This window comes from Quercus lobata, chromosome 2, assembly GCF_001633185.2.
Source record: "Quercus lobata isolate SW786 chromosome 2, ValleyOak3.0 Primary Assembly, whole genome shotgun sequence".
Classification (NCBI taxonomy): domain Eukaryota; kingdom Viridiplantae; phylum Streptophyta; class Magnoliopsida; order Fagales; family Fagaceae; genus Quercus; species Quercus lobata.
In genome coordinates, this window is record NC_044905.1 from 61,024,711 (window position 1) to 61,043,992 (window position 19,282).

Sequence of the window (19,282 nt, forward strand, 5' to 3'; positions counted from 1 at the left end):
TTGCCTTGAAAAGGTATTCAATGATGTGATACTAGTTTTTAACACCTTGATAATGACATTGCCTCGCACTATTCTTCTTTGTTGACTTTGCACTTTGTAGTTTGTATGGCACATGTAGTAATTGGATCATCTTTCGCATTTGGGCACTTTTTCTTTCTTTCTTTTCTTGTGTTTGAGAAGGCATTTTGGTCATTTGCGCTAAAAGGGTCGATGGTTAATTAATTAATGAATTTTTTTCTTCATATTTAGTAATCTAAACACTTTAAAGAGTTAAATATATTTTAGGTCAAAATACAAAATCTATCTTCTAAATTTCATCATTTTTCTTTTCATTTCAGTCCTCTAAGTTTAAGTTTTGTCATTCCAGTTCTCTAAGTTTCATTTATTCTCAATTAAGTCATCCGTTAACAATCTATTAGCTGTTGCCGTTATCTATATCAAAACAACGTTGTTTTGTCTTTTTTTATTTATAATTTATTTATTAATTTTAAGAAAACATTAATAAAAAAATACCATAAATTAGATTAAGAAACATTGATCTAAATCTCTTCCAAGCAAATCTAGCCTTTTCTCTCATATTTCTTAAGCTACTTTGAACGTGACGGAGCCCTTCAAGCTCTCCCAAGCCAGAAAGGCAAGTCAGCCATTACTGTAGATCTATCCCATTCTGATTTTCAAATTCATATTGTAGTTGTTTCCTCGCTTTTGGTCTCTCTTCTCCCTCTTTCTCCCCCTGTCTCTCAGTATTGGGTGGGGATTCAAATTTTGTCTTCAATATTGTTCTCCAAATAAGTCACGTTTCTAAATCTAATTTTTGGTTTATTTATCTTATAAATTAAAGTTTTATTAAAATTAATATATAAATAATAAATTTAAATTAAAAATTAAAAAGGACAAAATGGGGTCGTTTTGCTATAGATAACAACAGTAGCTAATAGATTGTTAATAGAGGTCTTAATTGAGAATAAATGAAACTTAGAGGATTGAAATGACAAAACTCAAACTTAGAAGACTGAAATTAAAAAAAAAAGGTGAAACTTAGAGGGTGAAATTGCATTTTGGCCTATATTTTATTATTTTACCAAAATTTTTGCATCTTCAATAATTTTTGTGGGGCCTGGGAACTTATGATTCGACCCACGCTCTGTTAGGGCCCGGGGCCTGTGCCGAGGAGGGTATTTGCCGAGGACGAATGGGGAAAGGCCGAAGTGTCGAGTGGAACAGCTGAGGATGACCCTGTCCTGGGCACTCCAGGACTTTAAGGGGAAGAGCAACGTCTCGATGATGGCTGCCCCCAAAAAGCCCTCGGAAGGAGATACGAGTAGAATGGGACCCACGTGGGGGTACGGTGCGAAACTGGTTCAGGATAAATACGTCCCCTCCGCATTAAATGCACCCGCCAACGTCCTGACCGTGTTAATGAGAAAAGACGCATGGACAGGGTGACTTCGATCATCGCAACTAACAGAAAGTAAGGTGGGACAGCTGATGGGACGAGTACAGAAGTAGGCACCTGCCTGACCAACAAGTGAAGGGCTAAGATCAATCAAGAATGGCTATATAATGTGAAGGTTAATGCACCAAAATGGAAGACTGGGAAAAATGGCCAAAACCAGAACCTCCCAGCCCGCCTCCAGGAGAAAGACTCCTAAAGCGAACACGATTTAATTATGTATAAACACCATGGAATACCACTGTCTTGTGACCAAGGCCTAGCCTTTCAAACCCACGCTCTATAAGTGATATTGTTTGGGCCTTTTTAAGTGCGAACCCAACATTATTATGGGTCGTTACAAATCGTGTCCTTACAATTTTAATTTCTCTTTATCAAATAATTGTTGTTTTTCATAGAAGTCCCAATCTCTTGAATATTTGAATTTAAAAGGTCTTAATTTTTTTGTTTGGAGAGCTCATAATTTTTTGGGGGCAAGAGCACAAAATAAAAAATAAAGGATAAATAAATTGTCAACATTTTTAAGGCCATGGTCCCACCCCTCTCATAATATTTTTCTTTTGTTCGCTGTTTGTTTGCTATTAGGCTATCAGCAATATTTTTCACCTTGATGAATACGTTTTATCTATCCCAATATCCCTAAATTATTTCCAAGCTTCTTCGTTTGGAACTTCACTTTTTTTTTTTTTTTTTTTTTACAAGATAGAAATTTTACTCTAGTCTAATTTAAGTGTATATGTGTGTGAAGTGTTGTATATATAGGTATATACATGAAAATGTTGTAATAATAATGTTTAAGTTTGGAGAATATGGTTTCATAAAGTGAAAATTCAAGTTCTGGAATTTTCTAAGTGAAAATTCGCAAAATCAATATTTTCGATCGGTCAAAACTTTGGCTCGTTTGATTGAAAATGGTAAGAAAATAATTTTGGAGTCTCTGGATGTCTCGATCGTTATTCGAATCTTGTTCGATTGATCAAAGAGAGCACTCGATCGATCGAAAGGAATTTTTGACCGATTGAAAGTCATGAAAAGGGATTTTTTGAAGAATTTTTTGGTGATTGTTCAGAACGATTGAAGATGTTTCAAGCCATGTGAACAATTTTATGAAATATTTTAACTCTCTATACGTGCCTTTTGATGAAATATAACCCTATAGATATAAATAGAGGCTTATGTTCCACAAAATAGTAAGTTAGAAAGAAACACAAGAAATCCTGTGATCATTCTCCAGAATTGCTATTTGTAGAACCCAATATCTTGGTTGTATTTTGGGGACAAATTTGCGATAACTCTTTAACAACAATAATGTAGGGGTGAATATTGTCTAAGGAAAACGATACTGTGCCTCTAACATTGTTCATTCATTATTACCTTGTGTAATAATCCTAACATAAAATTCTCTCCTGGAGACTTGAATCCTGACCCTTGTCCCTCACACCCCACAAGCACTTATACTTGTGGAGTGATAACTGCACCAAGTTTGGAACTTCACTTAGTACCATTAAAGGTTAAAAAAATTAAAAGATATGTTTTGTGCGCTTTTTTTAAAGGATGGGTAATAGAATGAGTATTTTTACCTATTTAGAAGACGCGTTGATCACAAATTTCACATATGTAAAATTATGGCCAAAATGTAAAGTTTATCCTCTAAGTTTTACCTTTTATCATTTCAGTCCTCTAAGTTTATTATATTCAATTCAATCATCTGTTTACTATATGTTAAATTGCACCATTAAATTACCCAAAATGACGTTGTTTTAAACTGTAGTTAATATACATTTTTTTTTTAATTTCTAAAATTTAGAAAAAAAAAAAGTTAATTAAAAAAAACATAAAATAAGTCCACTACCGTGTACTGAGGACACCACTAAATGGAGTCCAGTTGAAACCCAATGAAATTCAGCAATACTCAATAAGTCTTGCTTTTACCGATCCTCAAGAAATGAGGAATGAATTTTTGGGGAAATAAAATCTTCGCTATTTTCTTGAAGGGCAAAACTTAGATACAGTACCTTAGGTGCAGTTCCAAGGGTACTCCTCTTAAATTTTAGATATCTGTCAATTTTAAACATTTCTCTAAATGGCGTTAAAATCCTCTCTATTTGTTTACTTTTCTTTTTTCTTTTTTCTTCCTATCTCACAAAAACTGAAAAATCCAATGACTAGATTTCTTTAGACTTCTCACACCCAATCTGATGAAAAACTTCTTCAGCAAAATCCATAATCCATAGGTTGTTTTTGAAATTATGAAACATGTTGGCTTCAATTTTCATTTAAAATAGATTTATTGGTTGGAGAGATAAAATTTGCTGTACAAAAACTTCCAAGACCTTGAACATCTGATTCTCTCTTTGGACCAACAATTTCAACACTAGAAGCTTCCATTGATGCCAAAAGAGAAACTATCACAGATATTGCGTTACCACCTCTCATGGATGTCTTCCACTATTATATTTGCTGATTGAGATTACTGTAAGAATTGAAGGAATTGCCGATGTAGTCAACGAGTTGGAAGGTCTGGCAGATTTCGCTTGTAGTGGACCAAATCTGAAGGATTACAAAGGGATTGTCGGCCAAATTTCTTATTCATTTTGAGATGTGGAGAGATTTGAAGCCATTGGGTTCTCTAAGAGAGAGAGAGAGAGAGAGAGAACTAAAGCAAGCCAGAGACTGAGAAAAACGAAAAAAAAAGAAAAAGAAAAAAAAGGAAGTCTTTAACGCTGTGTGGAGAGATGTTTAAAATGAATGTCTAAAATTTACGAAGGATGCTTAAGGAATTGCACCTAAGCTACTATATTTAAGTTTTGCCTTTTCTTGAATATGGCAAGCAAGCATTTGGTGAATGCTGGAACTGAACAAGTGCAATGATAGAGACAAGAAGGAAAGTAGTAGTGTAAATCAGAGCATTATTCCTATGTTTCTCCTTAGTCCTTACTCCTTAGGCTTCGCTTGGGAGTTCATAAGAAAAGGGAATAGAATGGAATGAAATAATAATAAAGGAATGGAAATGAATGGAATGTATCTAAGTAAGGGAAAAGAATGGAAAAGAATGGAATTAAGTAACCTTGATTGGATGTTTTAAAATAAAGGAATGGAAAGGAAAGGAATGAAAATGAATGGAATGTAAGTAATCTTATTTGGGAGCAACATGGAGGGAATGGAACGGAATCATTTTATGACAATATTATTATTAGACCCCTATTTTAAAATAAAAAGTTGAATATACAGGGGTATTTTGTGAGTTTTAGTAAAAAAATCATTAAATCTAATTCTATTCTCTCCAATTCCTCCCAATTTCAGGGGGAATGAAAATTTGAGGTTTTAAGGGAATAGAGAGGAATGAGTGTTCCCTCCTACCCATTCCATTCCCTCCTACTTAAACTCCCAAACAAGGGAATGAGCTTTCCATTCCCTCCATTAAAACTCCCAAACAAGGGAAGGAAAGAATATTCTAAAATGATTCTTTTCATTTATTTTCATTCCATTCCAATGAAGAGAAAAAGAGTTGCAATGAAAGAAAGCAAGGTGGTTGTCACGGAGATGAACAGCAAGAAGAAGCCTATTCTCCTTTTGCACGGGAGATATTTGAGGAAATCTTCATACTCGAAAGGAGATGACAAGATCGAGAGGGTTACTATGGCGATGATGATATTGATCGTTGTGCCTATAAAGCAACAAGTCTTGTTTTCTGCTGTGATTCGCTTCCTCTGTGATTTGCTTCCTCGACAGTGGGTTTAGGTTTTTATTTTATTTTATTTTATTTATTTAACATTTTTTTTCTTAAAAAAAAAAAAAAAAACTACAGTATAAAACAGTGTCGTTTTAGGTACTTTAACAATGCAATTTAACGGATAGTAAACAGAGGACTGAATTGAGTATAATTAAAACTTAAAGAACTGAAATGAAAAAAGTCAAACTTAGAAGACTGAAATGACAAAATGTGAAACTTAGAAGGTGAGTTTTGCATTCTGACTTAAAATTATTCTATCCATTCGGTGTATTACATCATCTTTTACTCTCACATAAAGGTAGATTTCAGCTATGAGTCCTACAAATGTGGACCATGTGTCTATTCTTATTACTACTAATTAATAAATTTATGATGGAACTCAAATTCATGTAAAAGGAGTGAGCATTGGTATTGAATAATTTTTCATGTGAGAGGGAAGCTTAATAATGGATATTAGGAATGAATTGTCCTATAATATTGTAATATAAAGTCAAAAGGTATTTCAATGGAGACATTTAGGTTCAAATCCTCTCCCCCCAAAAAAAAAAAAAAAAACTCAATCAAGCCCATATCAAACTTATTATCAAGCCAATAAACCAACCTAAGCTTACTTGTTTTTTATTAAGTCCTATTGTTCACGTGCTTTTTTATGGACAGTTTTTTTTTTTTTTTTTTGGACTCAGTTTATTTATTAAATAAGCCTACAATTAAGGTTTAAACTTGGTTGATTTATAAATAAATAAACATAAACAAGATTTTTATTGAGTCAAGTCGAAGTTGTTTATAAACGGCTTATTTCATTTACAACTCTACATGATACTCATCTCATCGAGAATTATAAACAAAATATGCAGTTACTAGGCTCTAATTTGCTTCCTGGTTTTCGTTTGTACCATGCATATCAATTCTCAAATGAGATAGTCTTAACTCTAAAGACGTGGTACATTCAATTTCTTTCTTGTTCGTGTAAGACATCTCACTATTCAATAAGGGAGATGTGATGCGAATAAAGTTTCTCTGCTATGGGAAAATCTGATAATAGTATTAAACCATGACATTCTTGACATTAATCATTGCCAAAATTAAAAGGAATACTTTTTGCTCTGTCATTAAATTATAAAATATATATGGATATTATGCCATGTCAATTGGTATGAATTACGAACTTGAAGACAATTATTTTGATTCTTTTATAAAATAAAGTTTATCCATTATTATCTCTATTGTGAAGTTGTCAATTGTTTTTATTTTTTTCTTTAAATTTGTTATGATCAAAATACTACCAAAAAAAATCACCATTATTTTGATAGATTGATGTTTTCCTTCTAGCACTATCATTAGTAGCATAAAATCTTCCTTATTTAGTTATTCTTTTAAGCATTATAAGGAATTTAGTATTTTTGAGTATCAATCAAATATTTGCAAACAAGAATGAATTACAAAATGTAACTAGGGACATCACTAAGACAGGGTTGAATCATGGGTGCCACGTCTTTTCTTTAGAATGGGTGGGTTGAAGATATTTTACTAATCCTAATAATATTAAAAGGATAAACATCAAATATAAATGAAAATGATAATCTTAAGAGTATTAGGAGAGAATTAGAGACAAGAAAATCCGGGAGAAACAGAGTGGCGCAGGGACAAGGCATTTTTGCCATCCTCAAATGTGACTCGTTCTTGTAACTTGTAAGTTTGTTACTAAGGAGTAGGCTTTAACAGGCCCAATTAAATTATAATGTCCAAAAGCCTATAGCCTTCCCCGCCAACCTCAAATCTATATATCATTCACTCTCTCATCTCTGCGCTAAAATTCAAAATCATTTTGCAAATCTCTCTCTCTCTCTCTCTCTAGCTCTCACGTAGTAATATTTCCATTTCTAGGGCTTCGATCTCACCGCCTCTCCAGCAATCCGAGCGGTTAGGTTAGGGTTTCCTCTCCCGATCACTCTATGGCGGTGAATCTGACGCCGAATGCGATCGCGGCGATAATCGCCGGCGACGTGAACTCGAAACCGCTGGTTCAAGTCCTTGATATCAAGCTCATCGCCGCCACGGCGCAGCCTAAAGAGCGGTACCGGTTGCTCCTCTCCGACGCCGTTTCGTCTCAGCACGCCATGCTTGCCACTCAACTCTCCGACCGAGTCAAGTCCGGCCAAGTCCGCAAGGGCTCCGTCGTCCAATTGATCGACTACATTTGCACCTCCTCCCAAAACCGCAAGTAACTAAACTACCTAACTAACTTCCTCTTATTCCAATTACTTAATTAATTATCGCTTTAATTCTCAATGTTTTTGCTGTGCTCTTTGATTCGGTGGAAATGTGAGTTTGAGCCTTTTGAGGTTTTGGAATTCTTCTTATGAACGCTCTATAACTTTGAATTTGAAGCTCTGAGTATTTACTGCAATTCGTTTTGCTTTAATTCGTTTTATTTTTTATTTTTAATTTTTAATTAATTGATTAATTATCGGCTTAATTGTTATCGTTTTGAGATTATCACATATTGTAGATATTAGTTGTCATTGGATTTTTCACTGCGTTTTTGATTTGGTGCATGGAATTTGTGTTTTGTGTTTGAGGAGGTATAATTTTTCTAGCCTAACGCGAAATCATTGGCGTTTGAAGAATGTGTTTTTGAAGAGGAAATTTTGTTTTGAGAAGATTGTTAGAGCCGCCATCATCACTGGTGGAAATTATTCGCTAAAATTGATTATAAAAGGAAATGTTAATATGAACAAAGAAATTGAAATAAGAATTTGAGAACCGGGTTTAGTTTTTGTTGATTGATTGTTGCCGACTCATTTTTCTGACTTGGTGTCAATGAATTTGGGGAGAAAATAAAGTCTTATTATTCATGCTTTAGAGATGTATAAAAAGTTGGATAAATTGTCTAAAGCATAAGCCATGATAAGGCAGTTTGTATTTGTAGAGAAAGAAGGTTGGAATTTACAATATTGGAAAATTTGTACGAGTGATTGTTAAATGATTACCTTGTTGCCTTAATGATTCATGGCTACTTAGCTGCAGGATTGTTGCTTTTTTCATTGATGGTCTTCTAGTGTGAATTTTGACATGTGCTCTTCGTACAGGATAATTGTTGTGCTGAACATGGAAACAATTATACTGGAATGTGAGATAATTGGGAATCCAAAGTCACTGGTTGAATCTGATTCAACAGCTCAAAAACCGTTGCCCAATAGTAGTTTAGATCACTCCACAAGGGTTAGCAATAACCGCTTCAATGCCCAAAATCCTGGTCAGAGTGTGCAGAGTTTTCCACCAACTGTTCAACCTCCATATCAACCACCTCCAAATTATAGAAATCATGGTCCAATGTTGAAGAATGATGCGCCAGCACGTATAATTCCAATTACTGCTTTGAATCCTTATCAGGGGCGATGGGCTATCAAGGCAAGAGTTACTGCAAAAGGGGATATGCGTCGCTATAACAATGCACGGGGAGATGGGAAGGTGTTCTCTTTTGACCTCCTTGACTCTGATGGTGGAGAAATACGTGTCACATGCTTCAATGCTGTTGTTGACCGTTTCTATGATGCTATTGAGATTGGTAAAGTTTATTTGATCTCAAAGGGAAGCCTGAAACCTGCTCAGAAGAACTTCAACCATCTGAAGAATGAATGGGAAATATTTCTGGAGACAACTTCGACTGTGGAGCTTTGCCTAGAAGAAGATGGTTCTATACCAAGGCAGCAATTCTCCTTCAGGCCTATCAGTGAAATTGAGAATGCGGAGAACAATTCCATACTTGATGTTATTGGCATTGTGATATCTGTGAACCCATCAGTACCAATTATGAGAAAGAATGGGATGGAAACTCAGAGAAGAATTTTGAATCTGAAGGATGGATCTGGCAAAAGTGTTGAGCTAACCCTTTGGGGGGAATTCTGCAAGAGGGAAGGTCAAAAGCTGAAAGAGATGATTGACTCTGGGTCGTTTCCAGTTTTAGCTGTCAAAGCTGGGAAGGTTAACGACTTCAATGGGAAATCAATAGGGTCAATTTCTTCTACACAGCTCTTCATAGACCCAGATTTTCCTGAGGCTCGTGGCTTGAGAAACTGGTTTGATCGAGGTGGAAAAAATGTTGCTTCTGTGTCCATTTCTAGAGAAATTATGCCAGGAGGATCTAAGAATGAGATACGTAAAACAGTGTCTCAGATTAAGGATGAGGGTCTCGGAAGATCAGATAAGCCAGATTGGGTCACGGTGAAGGCAACCATCTCTTTCATTAAGACAGATACTTTCTGTTATACAGCTTGCCCATTGATGATTGGAGATAGACAGTGCAATAAGAAAGTGACAAAATCAGGAAACATGTGGACTTGTGACAGGTGCAATCAAGAGTTTGAGGAGTGTGATTATAGATACCTTCTTCAAGCTCAAATTCAAGATCATACGGGACTGACTTGGGTGACAGCCTTCCAAGAATCTGGGGAAGAGATCTTAGGTTGCTCCGCAAAGGAGTTGTACTTGTTGAAGTATGAAGAACAGGATGATGATAAGTTTGGAGGAATAATCCGGAGCAGACTATTTAACCAGTATCTTTTCAGGCTTAAAATCAAAGAGGAAATGTATGGTGATGAACAAAGGGTGAAGATCACCATAGTCAAGGCAGATAACGTGAACCATTCTTCCGAGAGTAGATACATGCTTGATTTGATCTCAAAGTTTACTAGGTAATTAGTAGTTACAAACCAAATTAAATGGGTTAAGATGCAGTAGCTTTCTATCTGTGGAGCTGATTGACGTCTTTTAGTTAACTCATTTGTTATTCTATGAATAAAAATCAAACGAATTTGTGCCCCGTAAAGTGTAAACCCATACTCTAGAATTGAGTTTCATTCTTTCCCCAGTTCGGTAAAATGGTGTAGTCTTTATATTTTACTGACCTTTGAATTTTACACTGGCATTGATGTAATTCTTAATACAAATATTATGATGTTTGAATACCTAATACAATTGTTATAAAGCATTCCGACTTTCTTTGTAGGATATAATTCGTAGTTTGAGTTGCTTGCCTGCCGTAATTTCATTGCATGCATTCAACTGCTTTCCTCTTTGGAGTGCTTATTAGTTTGAATTGAAATGCTATGCAACAAGCAAGTTTAGTTTTGGATTTGTTCTTGGCTATCAAGTTTTTCATTGGGCGGCTTTGTAACTCCTCTTTGCTTTTGGAGTTTTGTTACACAAGTAATGCTAGTGTTTCTGTACTGTATGCTAATGTATGTCTCTTGGGTACAATTGATTGCTGAGAGGGGTTGCTTCCCCCTTAGATTCCCCAGACTCCTGATTAGCATTCTGCAGTACAGAGAATATGAAAGATGTATTTCTTTGTCGCACACCAAGATTGAAATTAAAATTTCAGAATTCAGTTCCCGGACAAATTACAGCTTAAAGAGTGACATATCACACAATACAGAGATCATTACTAAAAAAAAAAACATTAAACAGATACATGAAAGTGAAAATTTATAAATTTTCAGCATTCTGGGAATTGGTCTATCAGCCACGCTTGACTGGGTCAAAGTTGGCCACTCCAATCACAGCACCAACAATCACAGTAAGCACAACTCCACCAGCCACAATGCTGAGCAAAAAGTTCTTGAGGGATGGAGAAACCCCAGACCCAGCTGCTTCAGCCACTTCTGGGATCACCATCGAAGCTGTCAGGGCAGCTGCTGTGAGTCCTGTGACCGCCTTCTCCTTCAGAGAAGCCCTGACTTGAAGCCTCCCACTTGATTTTGTTGCAGCTATTGCCTTTGAGGGTCTCACTGGAAGTGGCTTGAAAAAGGCCTCTGAGGTTGGAACCCTCTTTTGGCTTGCATAAGTTAATGGCATAGCCATTGAGACAGCTGAAGTAGAAGCCATATATTTCACTCTTAGTTCTCTGCCCTCACTATGTGAATTTTACAGTGAAATTGAGGGGAAAGGGTTTAGTACGAGTGTTTTTGGCTTGAGAAGGAACGAGTGGGGCTTAGATAGAGATGGTGTTGGAGGGAGGAGGGAAATGAGAGGTGGAAATATTTATCATCTTTATCTCTGTCCTACGTGGCAGCTTCTCCGTTCGAAACCGTGGATAACGTTATCTTATTGGTCCAATCACCATCAAGTTTGATAGTTTGTTTGGGCTTCTCATAGTTGCCCTTATATGCCTGTGAGCGTCTGTGGCTAAAAAAAATTTGGTTGTACTTCTAGTTCTGTAGTTGGGTCCAGGCCGATTCATGCTGTGCCCAATAGATGTCATGTTGGGCTGTAACTCATCGAAGAGAGATTGGTTGGAGCACAATCTTCATTCTTTTTTATATTGGACATTTGGACTAGTTCATGCTTAGGCCTTAGATACTTCAATTTTCAACTGATTGTTATATTTTAGTTTTAGTTTTAATTTTACACATTCAGAACTCAATTTTTGTACTTGTAGCACAGTGGAATTTTGGGACAAAAGAGCACTCATGTTAAACTCTAGGTGTTGAGGCAACCTACCCTTATTAAGGCAAATGATTTTACCTTTTCGCCCTAATAAACTCTTCCTGACAACCATTACAAAAGTAGGACACCTCACAAAACACTGGTATTGCATTGACTCGGCCTTGCTGTTTTAAGGGCAGCAAATGTCGTCACGATAGATCTCCAATTCAATTTACAACACTTTCCACTCGGCTGACAAAATATAATTAATTGTTGAGGGCGACTATGTATTATTATTGAGAGAATAAACTCTGCCTTAGAACTTGTGGCTAATAATAATTCAATTGATGAACATGAACTCACCCAAAACTTGTACAATAATTTTTATTTTTATTTTTATTTTTGAAAAACACAACAATCATGTTTTTCAACAAATCATAATCACACTAGCGCCGCTCATTTTCAGTTTCTCTGGCCAGAGAACATTGCTCTTTTTATTCATTTTACAGGTAAGAACTGGGATCCAGCTTGAATCAATCATTCTTCTCATCACTCTTCCTTTAGATGAATTACAAATCCTGCTCTTTGCTTTACAAACCAATGGAACTCTAGGCACCCCCCCTCTCATTTGCACATGCTCTTAACAAAGAGATGAAGCATTTAAAATTAGTCACAAGTCAATTGATCCAAAACTGTTAGTGATGGCAGTTTAATTAAGGCAACCTCATGAACAAAAATTAAGTGATTCTTTAAAATGTAATCAGCATGAGTGTAACAAAATTTGGGAGTCTACTCCTTGTGCATTAAGTGGATCATTAAGAGTGAAAGGAACAGTTGGACTACTGTAGTGGTTGAATTTACTTTGGTCTTGATTAAGTCTTATTCCTCAGATCTCTGTATGATTGGATGTCTACCTTAGGCAGAATTCATTTCACATCCTTTATACAATTTATTTGATCTCCAAAACACTAGATTGTAATATTTTGGTTGTTCTAGAAAACTTCTTGTGAACAAGAGCATTTTTCTCTTTCTTAACAAAATAGTTCACTTGCCAAAGAATAAAAGAAAACGAAAAAAACCATTTGACCATTAATTGCTACAAAATCCTTTTGGTATCAGAAATTCTGAACCTTCTGAGTTAATAATATCAGAGAAGAACTACACGTACTTGCAGCAGAGGAGTATTTTAGCACAATGAAGAGAATTCATCACCGCTAAGGTTGAAATGCTGGAGGTGCTGACCCAACATATCTGAGATGAACTTCTTGAGGCAGCAGATGATATTTAATACTAAGCTCTTGGAAAATTTTCTTCAGCTCTAAGACCAGTTCCGATCTCCGGCTGTTTCTGTCTCCAGCGTTCTGAAAGTTTATGGTGTGTGTAACATACAGACCCATTTTCATCTTGTTCACATCCTCAATCTCCTTAACCTGTATATTGTGGCCAGGACGCCAGTGTTGAGGCTTACTCTCCAAGTACCTAAAGATTTTAGAGAAGACCATCTCTATTAAACAAAGTATTTTATGATCCCAAATAACGGAAATAATGGGAATATGACTCAGAAATTTAGCAGTGTGACAGTACCTGGAAAACATTAGTTCATCATTATGTTTACCAAGATCAACAAATCTATGTTTGTTAAACCTATGTGTTCATCATTAGTTTCACCATAAAGTAAAAAAGTATTTTGTACATTTGACTATTTTTTAGTACTGTTGTCTCTTTTGATGTAATCTTCTTTAGATATACCCAACTGTACAAGGTCTAACAGAACATTATTTGGCTCTATGCATCCAGCACAGACAGTAAGTTTGTTACTTTTTCTTGCATCAAGCCAGAAGAGATCAAATTCTTGTTATATGCTCAGTTGCAAACTCCAGAACAGAAGTCAACAGAGGCCACTCATTTCCACATTCAAAACCCCACAACATAAGTGCATTAAACAATCATAGTCATGAAGAGGCTAAAAAATGTTGACAATTAATTTTCGAATACTGGCAACTGATAATTAAGAACCATGGTAAGTTTCACATACGTTTTTATTCTTGCTTTTAAAGCTCCAATACTCTCTATTGATGTAGAAACATCAACAGCAAATTCCACAGAATCACTCATATCCGGGCTCCTGTAAAAGTTGCTGATGGGCTTTGTCAAAAGAACTGAATTTGGATAGAATATTTTCTCATTGTCATATCTCAAGAATACTGTCGTCAAAATGTTCATCTCTTCAACAGTCATCTGTGAGGTATCAAAACGTCAAGCAAAGTGATGAAGATCTAATAAAATTAATGCATTCTTAGGATTAGGGAGTTACCTGAACTCCGTCAATAACACAACGGTCCCCTACATCAAATGGATGCATCACAAATACAAATATGATGGCTTCAAACACGGTCTTGGCAGTGTTACCAAACATAAACGCCACTAGTAGAAGTTGAGATGAAATGAAAACTAGTATCTGAGTTGTTAAAAATCCCATCAAAAGTAAACACACTATAATGTCCACAACAAGCACAAGCACTGAAACAAGCTTGTTCAGCTCATCTACGGCTGTTTTGGTATCATTTAAGGAATGTACCAGTGATTTGCGTTCAAGGTAAACTTTCACCTGCAAACAAGAAAGAGGTTACAAGAATATGATTGGAAATTTCAAACATGAAAGTTTCAATTTCATAACTGTGAAACAGATATCTCTAAGCTCCTATGCCTATGCTAACTGTGTCGTTTAAGCTAAGGTTGTGTTGAAGAGGGTTTCTACTTTATAGATTTAGAACCACAAAGTATGTGAAAAGTTGATGTCACAAATACTTAAATAGTTAAGTGTATCTTGTAGTACAACATAATAGTGTTGGGGGTTATTATATATGTACCTTTTGTACACAGCACCAATAAATATTATTGGCCTTCAAATAGCCATAACAAAGTTGAATGAGAAGGAAAATCATGAAATGAAGATACCACACTTGAGTAGAATTTTTTTTTTTTTAAAAGGGATAATAAGAAGGGGTCACGGATGGGACAGGAAAATAATTTGCTAGAGAACTTACCAACCAGTTCTTCAAAGATTTTCTCTTGATCTTTCCACTTTCTACTGCTCCTTCAAATAGCGGAAACACATTGTCCACCTCTTCCTTTTTCATGAAGCGCAAGAGGTCCTCCTCTTCCATGTACCTAAAGTCCAAAATTCACAGTGGGGAGATAATTAAGAAAAAAAGTTATATCAGTAAATAAATCGGAGGAAAATCGGAGGAAGGTGATTTTCTCACTTGCTACCAGGCTTTGCAACATTATGAAATATCCGATAAGCAGCAGCCTTTGCTTCCCACTCACTCGTAATTTCCTCATCTCTCTGCTCGCCATCATCAGTATCATAACTGTCCAGTGTGTTAGATATGGTAGACAGTCCAGAATCCCTTATCACATTAATCAACCCTTTCATGGTCCAAGCAGAAATTTTCTCTTGCTTCATTTTTTTGAGCTTGTCCACATCAATTACCTCTTCTTTTGCATCAGTTTTTTCTTTCAAATTCGTGAAACTCAAATGACCCGTACTTGCTGTGCTCCCAATTTTTTCCGCCATCTCCATCAACGGAGGCCCGGAAAGAGTTCTAAGAACATACTGATGAAAGATTGATTCCTGAATCCGGTCAAAGAATCTTGTGCACTGGAAAGAAGAAGCCAGTAACTTCACCAAAAGATTCTTCACAAGCCATATAGCTGCCCCAATAAAACAACCAGCAAGAGCCCTTGTAATATAATTTAGGATCCGAGAAGTTCTCTTTGTTCTGTTTGCACCCCCATCGAATAACAAGCCCCATGCTAGAAGAATCAAACCCAACCAAATAAAAACCTGAACACTCTTTTTCAACCCATACACAAAGTACAAGACCTTCTTCTTAAGCAGAAAGTTCAGTTCAATCAAGAAAACCAGAACATTTATGAACCATTCAGTGACCAATCTACCACAGAAGATTACCAACACCAATACACTCCATTTCCACAGATGCAAACTCCAAATCACAGCGTTTTGCAACTTATGAAAAATTAAGCTAGCAATCAAAACCCCCATAATACAAACAAAAGCAACCCACTCAACCAAGGCCATTTTTTTAAACTTCTTACTATTTATTTCATACACTTTAAGATTGGCTGTCTTGTACACTTCCTCATCATCTTCCTCCTCTCCTGTTCCAATCAAAGGCGTTCTTGGTGTGATCGGTGCTGATTTCAAGTTCTCACGTGGATTACCCACACTGACTCTGTGACTTGGGGAAGCCACACTAGGTGAATTCCTATTAGAGGTGCCTGTATTTGTATTCCCCAACTGGGTTTTCTCTGCAGCCAAATATTCTTCACCACCATAAGAGGGTTCCACAAACCTCGACTTGGGTTTTGAGAAGGCTGACCTTGCAAGTGATTTTCGTCTTGTTAAGGCCTCATTTGGGATCTTTGGAGGCTTATTGGCAGTTGGACTTGGTGCTGGAGAAGGAGAGCTCGAAAATGTGGACATTTGGACTCTGCTCTTGAGGTTCTCAAGCTCTATATGCTCAAGATTTTGATCTTTAACCGATTTAGGCGAAGACCCAAATTGGGAATTCATTGAAAAAGAGTATGAACCAGTTTCATTGACTGAAGGGCCTTTTGAATTGGAATCTTCACTACCCCGAATCTGTAAAACGACCTCATTTGTTCCTTTCTTCTCTGCCACCACGCCTTTTCCTCTTTCCATGGAGAGCTCTCCCTGCCACTTTTCCGAGCTCTACTTTTGGAATTTCATTCACTCTGCTTGTAGAACAAACTCTTACAAGCAAAAACACACACACACACAGAAAGAAAGAGAGTAGGAGAAGAGGAGAAGAGGTTCAAAACCAGGAATAGCTAATATGGTTGTTTGGTTAGCAGGAATTTTTTTTTTTTTTTAAAAAAAAAAAAAGAAAAGAATAGACTTCTTTATGGTTTCCGAGAATCAAAAAGGCACAAAGCAACGACTATTTTTTTTTTTTTTTTTTGGGTGTGTGTGCGCGCGCTTGTAAAGACACAATGCTTGATGATAAGAGGCTTTAGGGTTTAGGCTATGTTTCAGGCTCTTAGGTGTTTGTTTGTTAAAATGCAGCAAAGGTGTTTGATTAACAATAGTAAGAACTTTTGGTTTTGGTTCTGAATCTGAAATGAGAATAATTGACTGAAGCGAAGACAAGAAGTCAGAGACAGCGGAGTGGAATCAAAGATTTTTTCAGAGTTGTAGGTGTTTATTGTCTTCCCGGGTAAGAGTATTTAAATAATATCTCACCACTACAACCAACAAATAACGTGTACTTTTATTGATCGTTGACAGAAAAAAGAAAAAACTAACTTGTACTTCCAAATAATCCTTCAATTTTTCCTCAAAAAAAAAAAAAAAAAAAAATTATCCCTCAATTATATTCCTCTAATTTTAAATTAAATTATTTTTTATATTTCATTTGAGGATTGATTGCAAGGCTTAAATTGATATGATTTTAAAGTTCTAAGGTTTAATTGATAATTAACTACATTATAGTAGGATTTAATTTGTTACCAACATAATTTTAATATTTAATTATAAAAATTTAAATTATAGGGTTTAATTAGAAAACACCCCGAAAATAAAAGATTTAGGATGTAGTTACTTATGACACATGAAAATCAACACGTTGGAATACTTTGGGCTATAGTGATGATTGTGAGTCTTGAAAAGAAAGAAAAGAATTGTCAAAGGTGATCGGTGTGACTTAGCTAGGGATTCTCTGACTGTTAAGTTAGTTTTCTCTTTAGAATATAAAGATAGAAAATAGTAAATGGCTAGAACTTATCTTGGGTGAATGAAATTTGTTCCTTTTATAGAGAGTTAGTAATGGATCTACTTAATATCATCGTGGATGACATGGGCGGTTAATAGAGAAAATGGGGTATGTGGAGCGAAGTTCGAGGAGTCCCTTCCATGTAGATTTGTGCCTACTGCATACTCTTTATTTAGGAGTAAGATCCAGTGCACTAGCTAGAACTATTACACTGTACAATCCCTCTCACACCGCTTCAACTTTTTCAATTTTTTTTTTTTTTTTAACTCTCTAACTTTTTTACTTTTTCAATTTTTGAAACGTAAAGATGTCAAATTATATCTGTCTGCATACTTATTGTACTGTACACACAGTATCTTACTAACCATATAATAGTTGCCAAGTTAGCAAAAAATTGATGTGGCCAATTCTTTATAATAGCTAATTTCATTTATATGGTTGTTAATTTTTTTAAAAAATAACAATAATATTATAAGAATTTTCAATATATATTTTAAAATGATGTTAACCTAAACCCACAAAAAGTGTAAATATAAATTTATAGATAAGAGTTGTAAGGACCAGATTTGGATTTTATCCCAAATGATAAATGGACTCAAGCCCAAAAAGTCCAAAACAATAAATTTGTAGAGAGTGGGTTGGAAAATTGGGTTGGAAAATTGGGTTTAAACAAGTTGGATGACCAATAGAGTGGGTTCGAATGACAAGAACAAAAAGACAGATTGATTCAACTAAAGAAAACCGTCCTCGGCATAGTCCAAGGAGATCAGTTCTTATATATTCCTCTTAAGTTTGATTACAAATTTGTTTTTTGATTACTATAATGTTTCTCTCTTGATTTCTCCCCCCTCCCTCATCTCATTGCCTTCTTCTTCTTTTATACTTTCTTCCCCTTTCATCTCTACCCTCCATGTGCAAGCCAAATGGTTGGTGTTGATACTTGTCCTATTAGCACATTCCTGAAGTCTTTGGGGGTAGTTGTAAGATTGAAAAACATTGTTCAGAGATCACTTCCTCATTAATGCAACTAGATAGTTAGTTATAGAGCATTTAATGCGGTGGTAGCAGTTTTCTCTTAGATATTTCTGATTTTCCATCCCTCCTATATGTTCATAATTCACGTCCCTATCAGTGGAATTTCTTGAAAGATCATCTTGAGCGATAGGATATCCCTCTGGTCTGCGTTTCATTTATCCAAGGAGATACTACTCCTTGGACCACCTCCCCCAACCTTTCCATTTTCCACATATCCACAGGACTTTAAGCTTAACACTCTCACTACTGTTTATTCATTTTCGGACCAATCAACATCCTCGGCCAAGGCCCAAAGTCCAATATATAGTTTTGGGCCCTTATCCCTACAAGAGTATTTTAGGAAATTTAAAATTTTGAAATACACATTTAGGGTTATATACTTATATGTATTTCTAGTAATATTGATTTTTTTTTTTTGATAGATTGTAATATTGATTCTTATTTCTATGTAATAATCATTCTAGTTAGATGTTGGAGAGAGACTGTTGAATAATAGCATGTGGGACTACTAAAATAAAAGTATAGATAGATTTGATTTTATTATGGCCAAACTTTGAACATTAAAGATTAAGGCTATATAACAACTTTTTTATTTTTATTGACAATTTCCTATATATAAAATATTTGGGAGTCTAGAAAGAAAGGGTTTTGAAATGCAGAATTAGTAGTAATATATTATAACTATCTCGAAAAAAAAAAAAATTTTTTTGAATTAATTTTTTTTTTTCATTTTTCATTATATTTTTTTAATCTCACTTTTTAGATATAATATAACTATATTTTATTAACTTTCAATAAAAAAAATAAATATGCTTT

The 19,282-nt window shown here is 35.4% G+C and overlaps 3 protein-coding genes across 4 annotated transcripts; 1 reads left to right on the forward strand and 2 right to left on the reverse strand.

Moving 5' to 3' along the window:
• Positions 1-6,918: 6,918 nt before the first annotated feature.
• On the forward strand, positions 6,919-10,201 carry LOC115976034 (replication protein A 70 kDa DNA-binding subunit A). Its single transcript, XM_031097106.1, has 2 exons — positions 6,919-7,407; positions 8,276-10,201. The coding sequence occupies exons 1-2, from the start codon at positions 7,139-7,141 to the stop codon at positions 9,882-9,884; spliced, it is 1,878 nt and encodes a 625-aa protein (XP_030952966.1). The 5' UTR covers positions 6,919-7,138; the 3' UTR covers positions 9,885-10,201.
• A 329-nt stretch (positions 10,202-10,530) lies between these two features.
• Positions 10,531-11,214, reverse strand: LOC115976035. The gene has a single exon (XM_031097107.1). The coding sequence runs from the start codon at positions 11,070-11,072 to the stop codon at positions 10,707-10,709; it is 366 nt and encodes a 121-aa protein (XP_030952967.1). The 5' UTR covers positions 11,073-11,214; the 3' UTR covers positions 10,531-10,706.
• Positions 11,215-11,897: 683 nt separating this feature from the next.
• LOC115976036 (mechanosensitive ion channel protein 10-like) lies at positions 11,898-16,723 on the reverse strand. 2 transcript variants are annotated; one of them, XM_031097110.1, is made up of 6 exons: positions 14,879-16,723; positions 14,660-14,783; positions 13,927-14,220; positions 13,648-13,850; positions 12,781-13,091; positions 11,898-12,251 (listed from the first exon to the last, which is right to left on the reverse strand). In XM_031097110.1, exons 1-5 carry the CDS (start codon positions 16,339-16,341, stop codon positions 12,827-12,829), a joined length of 2,349 nt encoding a protein of 782 aa, XP_030952970.1. In that variant the 5' UTR covers positions 16,342-16,723; the 3' UTR covers positions 11,898-12,251; positions 12,781-12,826. The 2 variants fall into 2 exon arrangements, with proteins under 2 accessions (XP_030952970.1, XP_030952969.1); XM_031097109.1 differs by lacking the exon at positions 11,898-12,251 and having other exon boundaries at positions 12,672-13,091.
• Positions 16,724-19,282: the final 2,559 nt, after the last annotated feature.

Bases quoted from the DNA above. Each gene is read 5' to 3' on its own strand.
- LOC115976034 (XM_031097106.1), top strand. From the start codon at position 7,139: ATGGCGGTGAATCTGACGCCGAATGCGATCGCGGCGATAATCGCCGGC. The intron at 7,408-8,275 runs GTAACTAAACTA...CTCTTCGTACAG, and splicing joins ACCTCCTCCCAAAACCGCAA to GATAATTGTTGTGCTGAACA.
- LOC115976035 (XM_031097107.1), bottom strand. From the start codon at position 11,072: ATGGCTTCTACTTCAGCTGTCTCAATGGCTATGCCATTAACTTATGCA.
- LOC115976036 (XM_031097110.1), bottom strand. From the start codon at position 16,341: ATGGAAAGAGGAAAAGGCGTGGTGGCAGAGAAGAAAGGAACAAATGAG. The intron at 14,784-14,878 runs GTGAGAAAATCA...TTTGGACTTTAG, and splicing joins GTTGCAAAGCCTGGTAGCAA to GTACATGGAAGAGGAGGACC. The intron at 13,851-13,926 runs GTAACTCCCTAA...GATACCTCACAG, and splicing joins GTGTTATTGACGGAGTTCAG to ATGACTGTTGAAGAGATGAA.